Source organism: Vanacampus margaritifer, chromosome 8, assembly GCF_051991255.1.
Source record: "Vanacampus margaritifer isolate UIUO_Vmar chromosome 8, RoL_Vmar_1.0, whole genome shotgun sequence".
Classification (NCBI taxonomy): Eukaryota; Metazoa; Chordata; class Actinopteri; order Syngnathiformes; family Syngnathidae; genus Vanacampus; species Vanacampus margaritifer.
This window is the reverse complement of record NC_135439.1, coordinates 15,113,365-15,124,122: the sequence shown is the minus strand read 5'-3', so window position 1 is coordinate 15,124,122 and position 10,758 is coordinate 15,113,365. Positions and strand designations below refer to the sequence as shown.

The following is a 10,758-nucleotide window of genomic DNA, read 5'->3' as shown; positions in this document are numbered from 1 at the left end:
TAGCTCGCCCACCATAATATGGTCCATCCGCTTTTGGGATTAAATTTGTTACAAAGGACTGTTAATGAAAATCTGAAGGAATCCTTTCAAATCCAACCCACTATCCCTTGGCTACGTATTTACATGTGTAATATTGTTTGTATGCTTCAAACGTGTTGAATATTGTACCTGGTAATTGTTTTGTCACTATCTATGAATGTAACTTTACACTACTGTACATTATACACTTTAACAGACAAACTGTTTTCTGAGGTTTTTGCTAACCATTAGAAAAAAATATGTTTGCTCATTCAGTGTCCAAGGCTTTTATTTACTCAACTGCAACTACTGTATTATAGAGCTTAAGTGTTGTGAGGGGTGCGAGGGAATGGGTATTTGTACAAAGCCATTATTATTCGCTATAGTGATGTCATTATATGTACCACTGTTTCCACAAATAAATAACATTCAAATACAATAATAAACAGTTACACCAAAATGGATTCGCACTCTGGCCAAGTTTTGATTTAAAGTGAATTTACTGTGTATTCAGTGAATGGGTATATTTTAGCTGGAAATGATGCAAGTGGCACATGGGTTAGAATTAGGGGAAAATTCATTCTCAATAAAGGAATCCAATGTTCTCAATTGTTGTAGATTATGTAGTTAGCAGGATATTTAACAATGGTCCAAAAGATTTCCTTTTCCCACTAATTGTCAGCCATATGAATCACTTAGAAACTTCTGTCGATTTCTTTCTGTCATTTCCGGTCATAAGACACACATTCAAAAACCACAAATTTACTTTTCCTCCAAATGAAGCCAGGATTTGAATCATTTTGGGCTCAGCTGCGCGTGTTCCGTCACACATTCTCTCACAACCTCACACTTGTCAAGATGAGTCCAATCTGCTCGGTGACAAAAGATAAGTGCAGATTCATAGTAGTCTCCTAAACAAAAATGGGTGGAGACAGTGACATATTTCTCACAGCAATAGACATACATCTTAAGAGAAGAATTGAAGTTTCAGGCTTGGATAAACAAATCTATTTCCCATGTGCTCATGCACCACCTACGCACCGATAAAAGCATGTGATGTGTGACTGATGAGCAACCGGGTCATTGTAACCTTAACAAAGCTTGACAAACTATAAGTGCAATATTCATTTTGACATCTTTCCTTCATCATCGTCCTTCTCAAAGGTTTGCCGTCAGAATTTTTGTCAGTTTACATATGAAGCCAGTGTCACATTCTTGTCGTTTAACCACACTTGGTGGGAAAAAACATCAACATATCTCAATAACTAAGAAATATGTAAAATTATGTTTGTCAAAACATCTTTACCGAGTCATTCACATTGATAGTAAGCCCCTTATCCCATATGACATCATCACCTTATTGTGGTGCCGGTCGAGACATAAACAAAAACATTCCCATCTGAGTCAGTCTGATTTGTCAGTTTTTCCTCATATGGAGCGTCCTGGATGGAATAGATCCTCAGTAGATTTCATCCGTCGGGCATCCTTTAAATAAGGTCCTTATTGTAATCCTTGTGAGCTTAAAAAAACAAAAATAAATCCCAAATCATGGTTACTACAGTGCAAAAAGTTCACACATCATCATCGTCGTCGTCATCATCATCGTTGTGCCTCAGCCTCCTCGAAATGTTCTGTATTCTCTGACTCCCTCTTTGAGAGAGCTGATCAACTGGATCTCGACAAAGGACGTACTGATTCCAAATTTTCCAGAAAGCTGAGCGGAATTTCTTAATGCGGAAAGCGTACACGATGGGATTGACAGCAGAGTTGCCGTGCGTTAGGAGGATGGCAATTAAAATGAGGCTCGGTGGTTTGTCGCATTTGGGACAAAAGAGTGTGATGCAGTTGTGGATGTGAAGGGGAAGCCAGCTCACAGCGAAGAGTAAAAGAACAAGAGCCAAGGATTTGGCAAGCTTCAGCTCTCTGCCCAAGTAATGACTCGGGTCTGCATGGCTCACTGTTACCTGCACACAAAGGACCGCAAGGTCAGCATATATAGACTCTGTATACACTATCTCAAAAAAGTGCGTACCAACACTGAAGAAATGACACTTTGACACAAAGAAAAGTAGTCAGTATACAGTAAGGGTGTGCCAAAAAATCGATTCTCATAAGAATCGCGATTCTTATTTAGTATGATTCAGATTCGATTTTAAATGTCCCAAAATTGTGTGTTTTTTAAATTATTTGATACTGCCTTGCCTTTGTCTGTGTGTGCCTTTATTTGGAGCGCTGTTCAGGTTGTACCCGATTTGGCCACTTAGGGGCAGTGTGGTTCCACACGGTCTGATACACTGTTAAGTTGTAGCCACATTAGGGAGTAGAAGGAAAAAGTCACGATCAAGTTATTCCAATAAAAGTTGTTTCTTTTTGCAGTGTGGCGCCGTTCTTTTGAGTGATAAAAGTGCCGCGAGTAGCGCGCTAATTAGCGTTAGCGAGTCAGACCGGAGTAGATCCTTACGATTGCTTGCACATCTATAAATTGAAGCAAAAATCATTGTCGATCAAATCATTTGGAATCATATATCGTTCTTAATCGAAAATCTATAGTGAATCGAATCACAGGCCCAAAATTCGGAATAGAATCGAATCGTGAGACATTCAAAGATTCCCACCCCTAGTATACAGCTTATATAACAATGTAAATATATTGTTCTCTCAAAATAACTTAAAATACAGCCATTAACAGTTTAACTCTTGGCAACAAAAGTGAAAATGTCCAAATTGAACAGAGTTACCGGTAGCCATTTTCTCACCCAGTATCAGGTGACTCATAAGAAAGTCTCTGGTGTGAATAGGGAGCAGATCTGACATGTTTGCGCATTTTCAGTTAGGGGTGTACTCACTTTTGTTTACAAGGATTTAGCTATTAACGGCTGTATTTCAAGTTACCAGTATTTTTTATGTGACATTGTGTACATTGACCACTTTGCATTGTGTCAAAGTGTCATTTCTTCAGTGTTATCCCACGAAAAGATATAATTAAATATCTGCGGAAATGTTAAACAGTACACTGTTTAATGCAGGGGTGTTCAAACTACAACCCGGGGGCCATTTGCAACCCACCATTCATTGATCAGCAGCTTATGGCATATGCTAAAAATGGATGGTCAAAAGGATGGTCGTCCAAAAACCAACCATTAAAAGTATTTTTTTTTCTCTGTACCCGCCGTGTGCAATATGTAGAGATTTAACGACATCCAAATATCCCAATACGATAAATATCACAATATTGTGGAAGGTTGGTGAAATATAAAAGCTCACAATACTGCATAAAAACTCACGATATTGTTAAAATGATTGTTATTATACATAAAAACAGCACTTTTGCAGAAATAGGCATTGCCATGTCATTGCCGTGTACTCCTATTGGCTCAGCAATGCAAAGTATCATGGTCTATGTAGTTCACAATGTTGTGTTCAGCTGAAGCAGGCTAAAAGTAATGGGGATGTTTTACGGAGATGTTGAAATGTTTTTGCTAGTTTGACTGATTTTTAGGAGTAATAACTGCCGCAGTGACCACAACCTTCATAGTTAAAATTAAACTGCGCTAATAAACTCACCACCAGAGGGTGCTAGAATTGGACAAATGGAATACATTCTTACCTTTTTAACAGATGTGCTGCTTTTAATATCGTGAAATGACAACGATATTGTGTGCAATTTTAATATCGCAACATCAAACTATTGCCGTTACCGTTACTTACCTATTAATATGGTTCTCCGTTTTGCTGGTGTGCATTATTATTATTTGGTGTGTCAAAGAAATTATAAAATGTTTCCACATAGCCCATGTGCTATTAGGTGCATTTAAAGAGTGTCTATATGGATGTTGAGATTTACTACTGTGTGAGTGGTCTGTGAATGCACCTCAAGTCAACTACAGGAAGTAAGTGAGAACAGTACTTGCTGTTTTTTGTTTTTTTACAACCCTGCCTAATTGAAAATGTTCATATTAACTCCCGTGCATAATGCAATGCGCCCCATCGATTTGTGATTTTTTTTTTTTTTGGGGGGGGGGGGAGAGTACACATTATTCACGACATTTTACATTAATTAATATACTGTAGAGCTGCAAATATATAAATTATGTAAACAGTTATCCATCCATCCATCCATTTTCTTGGCCGCTTTTCCTCACTAGGGTCGCGGGGGTGCTGGAGCCTATCCCAGCTGGCTTCGGGCAGTAGGCGGGGTACACCCTGAACTGGTTGCCAGCCAATCGCAGGGCACACAGAGACGAACAACCACACTCACATTCACACCTAGGGACAATTTGGAGTGTTCAATTAACCTGCCATGCATGTTTTTGGAATGTGGGAGGAAACCGGAGTACCCGGTGAAAACCCACGCAAGCACGGGGAGAACATGCAAACTCCACCCAGGAAGGCCGAAGCCCGGACTCGATCTCACGTCCTCTGCACTGGGAGGCGGACGTGCTAACCAGTCAGCCACCGTGCTGCCCTGTAAACAGTTATTTAGGACTAAAATAACAATTTATCTTCAAAACACTGTGAAGCAAAAATAGTTTCTTCCACTTTATGCTTTGTATCAAGGTCCAGTTTACGAGCATATCACATTATTGATCCTCAAGTAACTGCACAGTTTGCTCTCGTTTTGGTTCCGAATGTGGCGATGAGATTCGGCTGCTGTTCAATTGAAAATATGTTCTCACCTTCTTATTGAGCTGCTTATGAATCATGTAGAAAATCTCCACGTAGATGACGAGCATGAGGAGTAGAGGCGGCAGCACCCAGCCGAAGAAGTTGAAGTAGACCATGTAATCCATGCTGATGACCATCTCAAATTGGCACTTCACCACCAGGTCGTCGCTGACAAGCGAGCCATTGTCACGGAGACTCTGCAAGTTATTCCATCCAAACATAGGTGTGAGGCCCACCAAGAGGGACACCAGCCAACACAGCAACACGGCCCAGCCGGCTCGCTGAGGGGTCACCACTCGTTTGTAGCTGTGGTTACAAGAGAGAAGGGCAAAATTGTACTGTAAGTTACAGTATGTTAATTGTTGTCCTTAACCCTATAAAGCCTGAACCATGAAATATATGGGAGAAAATTCAGATTCTTTGTAAATAGAGTATTTATTGGCCCTTTTGAACAAACAAACAAACAAAAATGTGAAAATCAACTTCCACATATGACTTTTGATTTGTGTCATATTTGATACATCCGGTCACAATGCTTTAAATTCATGCATTTATAACGATCAAAAATATAATAATAATAAACAAACATATTAGTATTTCCACAAATCAGAAAAATCATTGGCAACCACACTGACCAGACTTCTTCTCCTCTTTTTCTTTTTATAATCCATTTTGGAGGGAACTACAGTTCTTGGTAATGTTAAGTTTACTCAGAGGAGCTTAAAATGGTGGCAGGTGTGTGCTGAGTCCCACCTAACACGAGTTTGAATGTGATTGGTGAAGTTTGAATACAGCCACATCCGCAGTTATTAGAGTCGAACATTCTTGTGCAATCGTATTATCTCAGTGGTTTATTTATATTTGCCATTTCAAAAATATTTTCCAGTTGAGTTATATAAGGGTTATAGCTCACATTAATAGTGGAAAATAGTTTTGAAATTGTTTATCTTTTTTTTTTTTTTATCACAAAAACCTGACATTGGAACAGGGGTGTGTAGACTTTTTTTGTCCACTGGAAATGCTGCATGAAAAAGTCCCCCAGCAATAAGAAATATTCAGATAAGACAACATTTCAAATCCTTCTCATTCAAAGTCATGAGAATCGCGTCCACTGTTGCATTTGTGTGCGCTGTTTGCCAGTTTGAAAAATTATGCAAGCCACCAAGCAGCCAGCATGAGCCTATTGACCAATCATGCATCCTTTGTCAGAGTGAGTATTCCAGCCCTGATGTCACAATGGAAAACTTTTTTTTTGGGACTGGATGGCAACATTTTATAAGAAAGCCGCATTGCAATGCAATAGACGTTTTGGATTTCCTTCACACTATTTTAGAAGAGTGATTGAAACCCAGATCGCCTGACGGTGAGGCAGGCATGCTACCACCTGCCCCATTATGATGTGCCATAGTATACTGGCGATCATCATCTATAAGGGATTTTTTTTTTTAAAGAAATATATCCATCCATCCATCTCCTTTCTATACTGCTTAGGTTCAGGGTCATAATGACCAGTGGATTTAAGGCAGCGAAACCCTGGACTGGTCGCCAGTCAGTCAGAGGGGCACATGTAGAGACGAACAATCATTTACACTCACATTATGATTCATACTATCACTTACGCTGTCTGTCAGATGAGAGAACAACTACACTGCAAAAACGAATTTATATATATATATATTTACAATAATAATTTGTAGTTTTAAGAAAACATTAGCTGATAAAGAATATATGTATGCATGTATGTCCGGTTATAGGACATTTGGGGTTCAGTTCCACATGGTGGGGGCAGTAGTGGGGCTATAGCTACTGTATGTTTACATACTGTATATATATTTACAATATACAGTACCTGCGTTATGATCATTTTGTTAAATTAAGTGATATATTCCTTATTACATTCTTGTTTTTAAGCCCAGTTTTTTCAGTGTACACCCACAGTGACCTAAAAATATAAATATTGATCATTTCCAAACAAATAATGGACAGAAGAAAGGTATCAACTAATGCCTGTACTCTGCACTCCTCTTTAACCTGTGGTGCGTTTTTCAATTTCACTTACATTTTTAAAAGTTGTTTGAGGAGTTTCGGTATAAATTTTGTATTCGGGTTCAATCAATGACATTGACGTAGAGATGGCGCTGAAATGACAAACCACATGATGCAAGTAACCTCCCATGTTCTCTTACTACACGGTGAAATGGAAATTAAATAACATGGTGATCGGAGCTTATCAGACACAAAGGAGTCTGCCGCTCAGTGACAAGGATACGCTATCTCAAAAGTGCAGTCTTACCTACCTCATGGGTATTTTGACCCTCAGGTAGCGGTCGATGGCGATGGCCAAAAGGGCCAGGATGGAACTTTGCGTGAGGACGAGCACGGTACAAGCGACCGACAGACAGCTGTAGAAGTGAGTCTCCAGTCCCATGCTCATGGTGATGGCGAGGGGGATGACGAGAGCCCCGACCGCAATGTCAGCCAAGGCCAACGAGACGATGAAACAAAACGTGGTGTCCCGTAGCGAGCGGTTGATGCGCACGGCCCACACCACCATCACGTTGCCGACGACCGACGAGACGGCGATGAGCACCTCCATGCCGGTGTACGCAACCAATGGCCAAGGCCAAGACATAGTCGGGGAGACTGTCGGTAGGAGTGCGCGCTCGGAGGGGGAGCAGCTGGAACACTCCTGCGCTTGGAACACACCCCCGACTCACTTAAGTAGACTCCCAGAATCCTTGGTCCCTCCGAGGTGGTCCGGTTTCAATTAATCTAGTGTCTTCTTTTGCGGGACGCGGAGCTGCGCACCGCACGAGAAACTTGCTCCGCGCATGCTGGGAGGCGGTGATGGAGGAGAATGGGAGAGTGCTTCCCGCAGCCCCAGTGGATACTGAATGAGTCACAAAAGCTCCTTTCACAACGGTTGACTTGAAATCTTGCATTCTGCCCCGCAGATAAAGCGCAATAAAGTACACGCGCTTTTACAGTTGCTCACAGTTTCTGCGTAAACGTGAGTCATTTAGACATAGAGTTTATCGAGCAGACGTTTGTATTAGTCTGATGTGATATTATCACGTCTCATTGATTGTAGAGTCTACTGGGATTTAACAAACTGAGTTAGGCCTATTGTTTTCACAAAAAGTCACGTTACATTGAGGTCATGCATGGATTTTCTGCTGGGCAAAATTTATTTATTTATTCATTCATTTATTTATTTATTTATGCTGATTAAGACTCCTTTCCCACATAAGAGCAACATGTATTTTATTTTATTTTATTTTATTTTATTTTATTTTATTTTATTTTATTTTATTTTATTTTATTTATTTATTATTATTATATATATTTTTTAATGTTTTTATTTATTTATTCATTTATTTATGCTGATTTTGACTCCTTTCCCACATAAGAGCAACATGGATTTTTTTTTTTTTTGGGGGGGGGGGGTCTTTAGTTGTTATAGTGGACACCATGATAATATGGCTGTAACGTGTTGTAAACTTACCAAGCTTATATATGTAACATTTTTACATGAATATTATGCAAATCAACTTGTGATTGTGATTGGTAAGGTAAGATCCAATCATGAACCAAAAGTGTTGACATCATCCAAATTATAAATTTTATTGGTTTAGGCACGCGAATATGTCATGTCCACTGTAACCATCTATATGGGTCTGAAGGGGTTGTTATTCCACTGCAGGGCATAGAAGTGGTTCGAATGTCTGCCTCACAGTAGGTTCAACGTTTGAATCTCGACCCTGGCCCTATTGTGTGGACTGTGGATTATGCATATCCTAGCCTATCACTTTTTTTGCATGTAGGTTTTATCCAGGTACTTCCTATACCGCATGGCATGAACACAAATCTGAGGTTGATTGAAGACTGTATATGATGTGTGAATATTTACTTTATTTCAGTGCAGGTTAAGTAATTCAGGTCAGGTGTTCGATAAATATTGTCAATGTACGGCAAATAAAGTTTTGGGTTTGGGCTGCATTCCCAAAAGAGTCTGAAGCAAAACACCTCAGGGAGAAGATTACAATCGGTGTAGAAGATGATTGATGAAGATTCTCCTTTCCCTCACCTTGAGTGTCGTTAAGGTCCTTGTGCAGAGAATGATTCATGTGTGTCTACTTGCTCAATCATTTGTCAGGAACTCGCCACTTACTTTTTTCATGCCCACAAGATTACATCCACATTGATGAAATTAGTCAGAAAAGTGCCTGTGGAAGAGGAACGTGCCTCTTGTTTGCTTCCATGAGATCCAGATCATATAATATTTACAATTAAAATAGTACAGCAGTTCATTGAAATTGTACCAATATTTTCATGAAAAACGTTCCCTTAAGATTTTTTGGGGTTTAATTCAGTTGCGTATTTCACATCAACATATCACATATGTTGGTGGCTTTTGCCTTTTTTCTTTTGTGCCTCCCCCAAGTACAAACATATAAAAACACACACAAAACTTGCCTTGCACTAAATGAAAAATAAGTATTGACATACTTTAGTCATTTAGAATTAAGATCATACCTGAATCCTTGACTTGTTTTTATTCCTTTTACTTTCAAAATTGTGCCCCTGATGGCTTAATTTGACCTTCTCCTTTCTATGTTTACAATAAGTGTAACTTACATTTCCCATTATTTACCAAGACCCCCTGCGCCTGCTCTGCATCTCTTCTGCAAAAGGTGACACAAGAGGGAGCAAATTCCAAAACAAACGCTAATGATTTACACGTCACATCATTACACAGTTAAAAAATATCTAATAATAATAATAATAATAATAATAAAAAAATAATAATAATAAATAAAGAAATAATAATTTACATACTTTTTTCTTTTTTTTCTCCTAGTAATGTTGGATTCAAATTGCAGCCCTACACAGCTGCACATATTGCTCATGCCAAAAAAACGCTACTGGTCAATATGATAACCACTGGTAGCAATCTGAATAACATGTTGAAAGTGATTTTTAGCACCATTGCTGGTTTTAGTTCGATATTTTAATCAAAGCTTTTTCTTTCTTTCTTTTTTTTTTTACAAAAAAAAGACTTATGATTGGTGTGGAGCATTTGTTTGTTATCCTTAAAGTTATAGTAGTGCACGTTTAAGGAATTTTGTTTTATGAAAGACTGGTTTGCTTATTTTGCTTGTACTCGGTTAGAATAAAACTTGTTAAAACCAATTTTGAGTAACAAAACATGTCTGTTGCGTTTACTCATTAATTCACTTAATAATTAGCGCTGATGAGTCTGATGTATTCTTCCTAATGATTTTTTTTAATGCTTTTGTCATGTTATGTGTGCTGTTATATTGGTGGGGGTTGTATTGTTTTTGTTTCTATAATTGCAACATGATACTGGTGGTATTAAAAAGTGGTTTACATTAGGTAAGCCCCTGCTGAAGGCCAAATGCACGGCCCACTTTAGTTTTATGGTTGTGAATGATTAGACTCGGTAAGAGCATTTTCCAAGTATAATTGATGTGAGTGTCTCGGAACAGATGCAATTTTGAGATTTTATTGATTTAAAAAAAACAATCAAGCATAACTTTCAACATCTAAGACATCTTGTGTGTTGAGGAATACAAGAAAATAGCAATAGCTTGTCATATTTGGTGTGTTACTTTTTTTTTTTAAACTTCTACCTAAAAAAAAAAAAAGAACACTTTAACCGAGGTGAAAGTGAAGCTGGAGTCAAATCTTTTAATGCTGCAAACTCACTCATTGAAAGAATGGACTTCTTCCAGCTGCTGCAAAAAATAAAATAAAAATACCAGGTTCTTTTCAAAAATCTCAAACACAACTTCCTATAATGATAAATTGAGGCAGAGACTTTTTTTTATTCCCCCACAACGATTTTGTCAAAGGCTGCCTGCACTCATCTGACCGCACCAGCAGCACCACTAGTTGGATCGTGTTGGGAATTCATAGCAACTCATTCATCATATTTTTACTACAATGTTGTTTGAAGCTGTAGCTTCAACTGAGACATCATTTCTTCTGTTGGCACCAATGCAGCCACATATTGCATCGTCTCAAATTAATCCCATGCAGCCGATACATGAA

At 38.7% G+C, this 10,758-nt stretch overlaps 1 protein-coding gene across 2 annotated transcripts; it reads right to left on the bottom strand.

The window, feature by feature from the left end:
• Positions 1-289: 289 nt before the first annotated feature.
• Positions 290-7,572, bottom strand: LOC144056975 (adenosine receptor A1-like). Of its 2 annotated transcripts, none has more exons than XM_077574147.1 (3): positions 6,981-7,572; positions 4,695-4,989; positions 290-1,982 (listed from the first exon to the last, which is right to left on the bottom strand). In XM_077574147.1, exons 1-3 carry the CDS (start codon positions 7,313-7,315, stop codon positions 1,590-1,592), a joined length of 1,023 nt encoding a protein of 340 aa, XP_077430273.1. In that variant the 5' UTR covers positions 7,316-7,572; the 3' UTR covers positions 290-1,589. The 2 variants fall into 2 exon arrangements, with proteins under 2 accessions (XP_077430273.1, XP_077430274.1); XM_077574148.1 differs by having other exon boundaries at positions 290-1,537.
• Between the last annotated feature and the right edge of the window lie 3,186 nt (positions 7,573-10,758).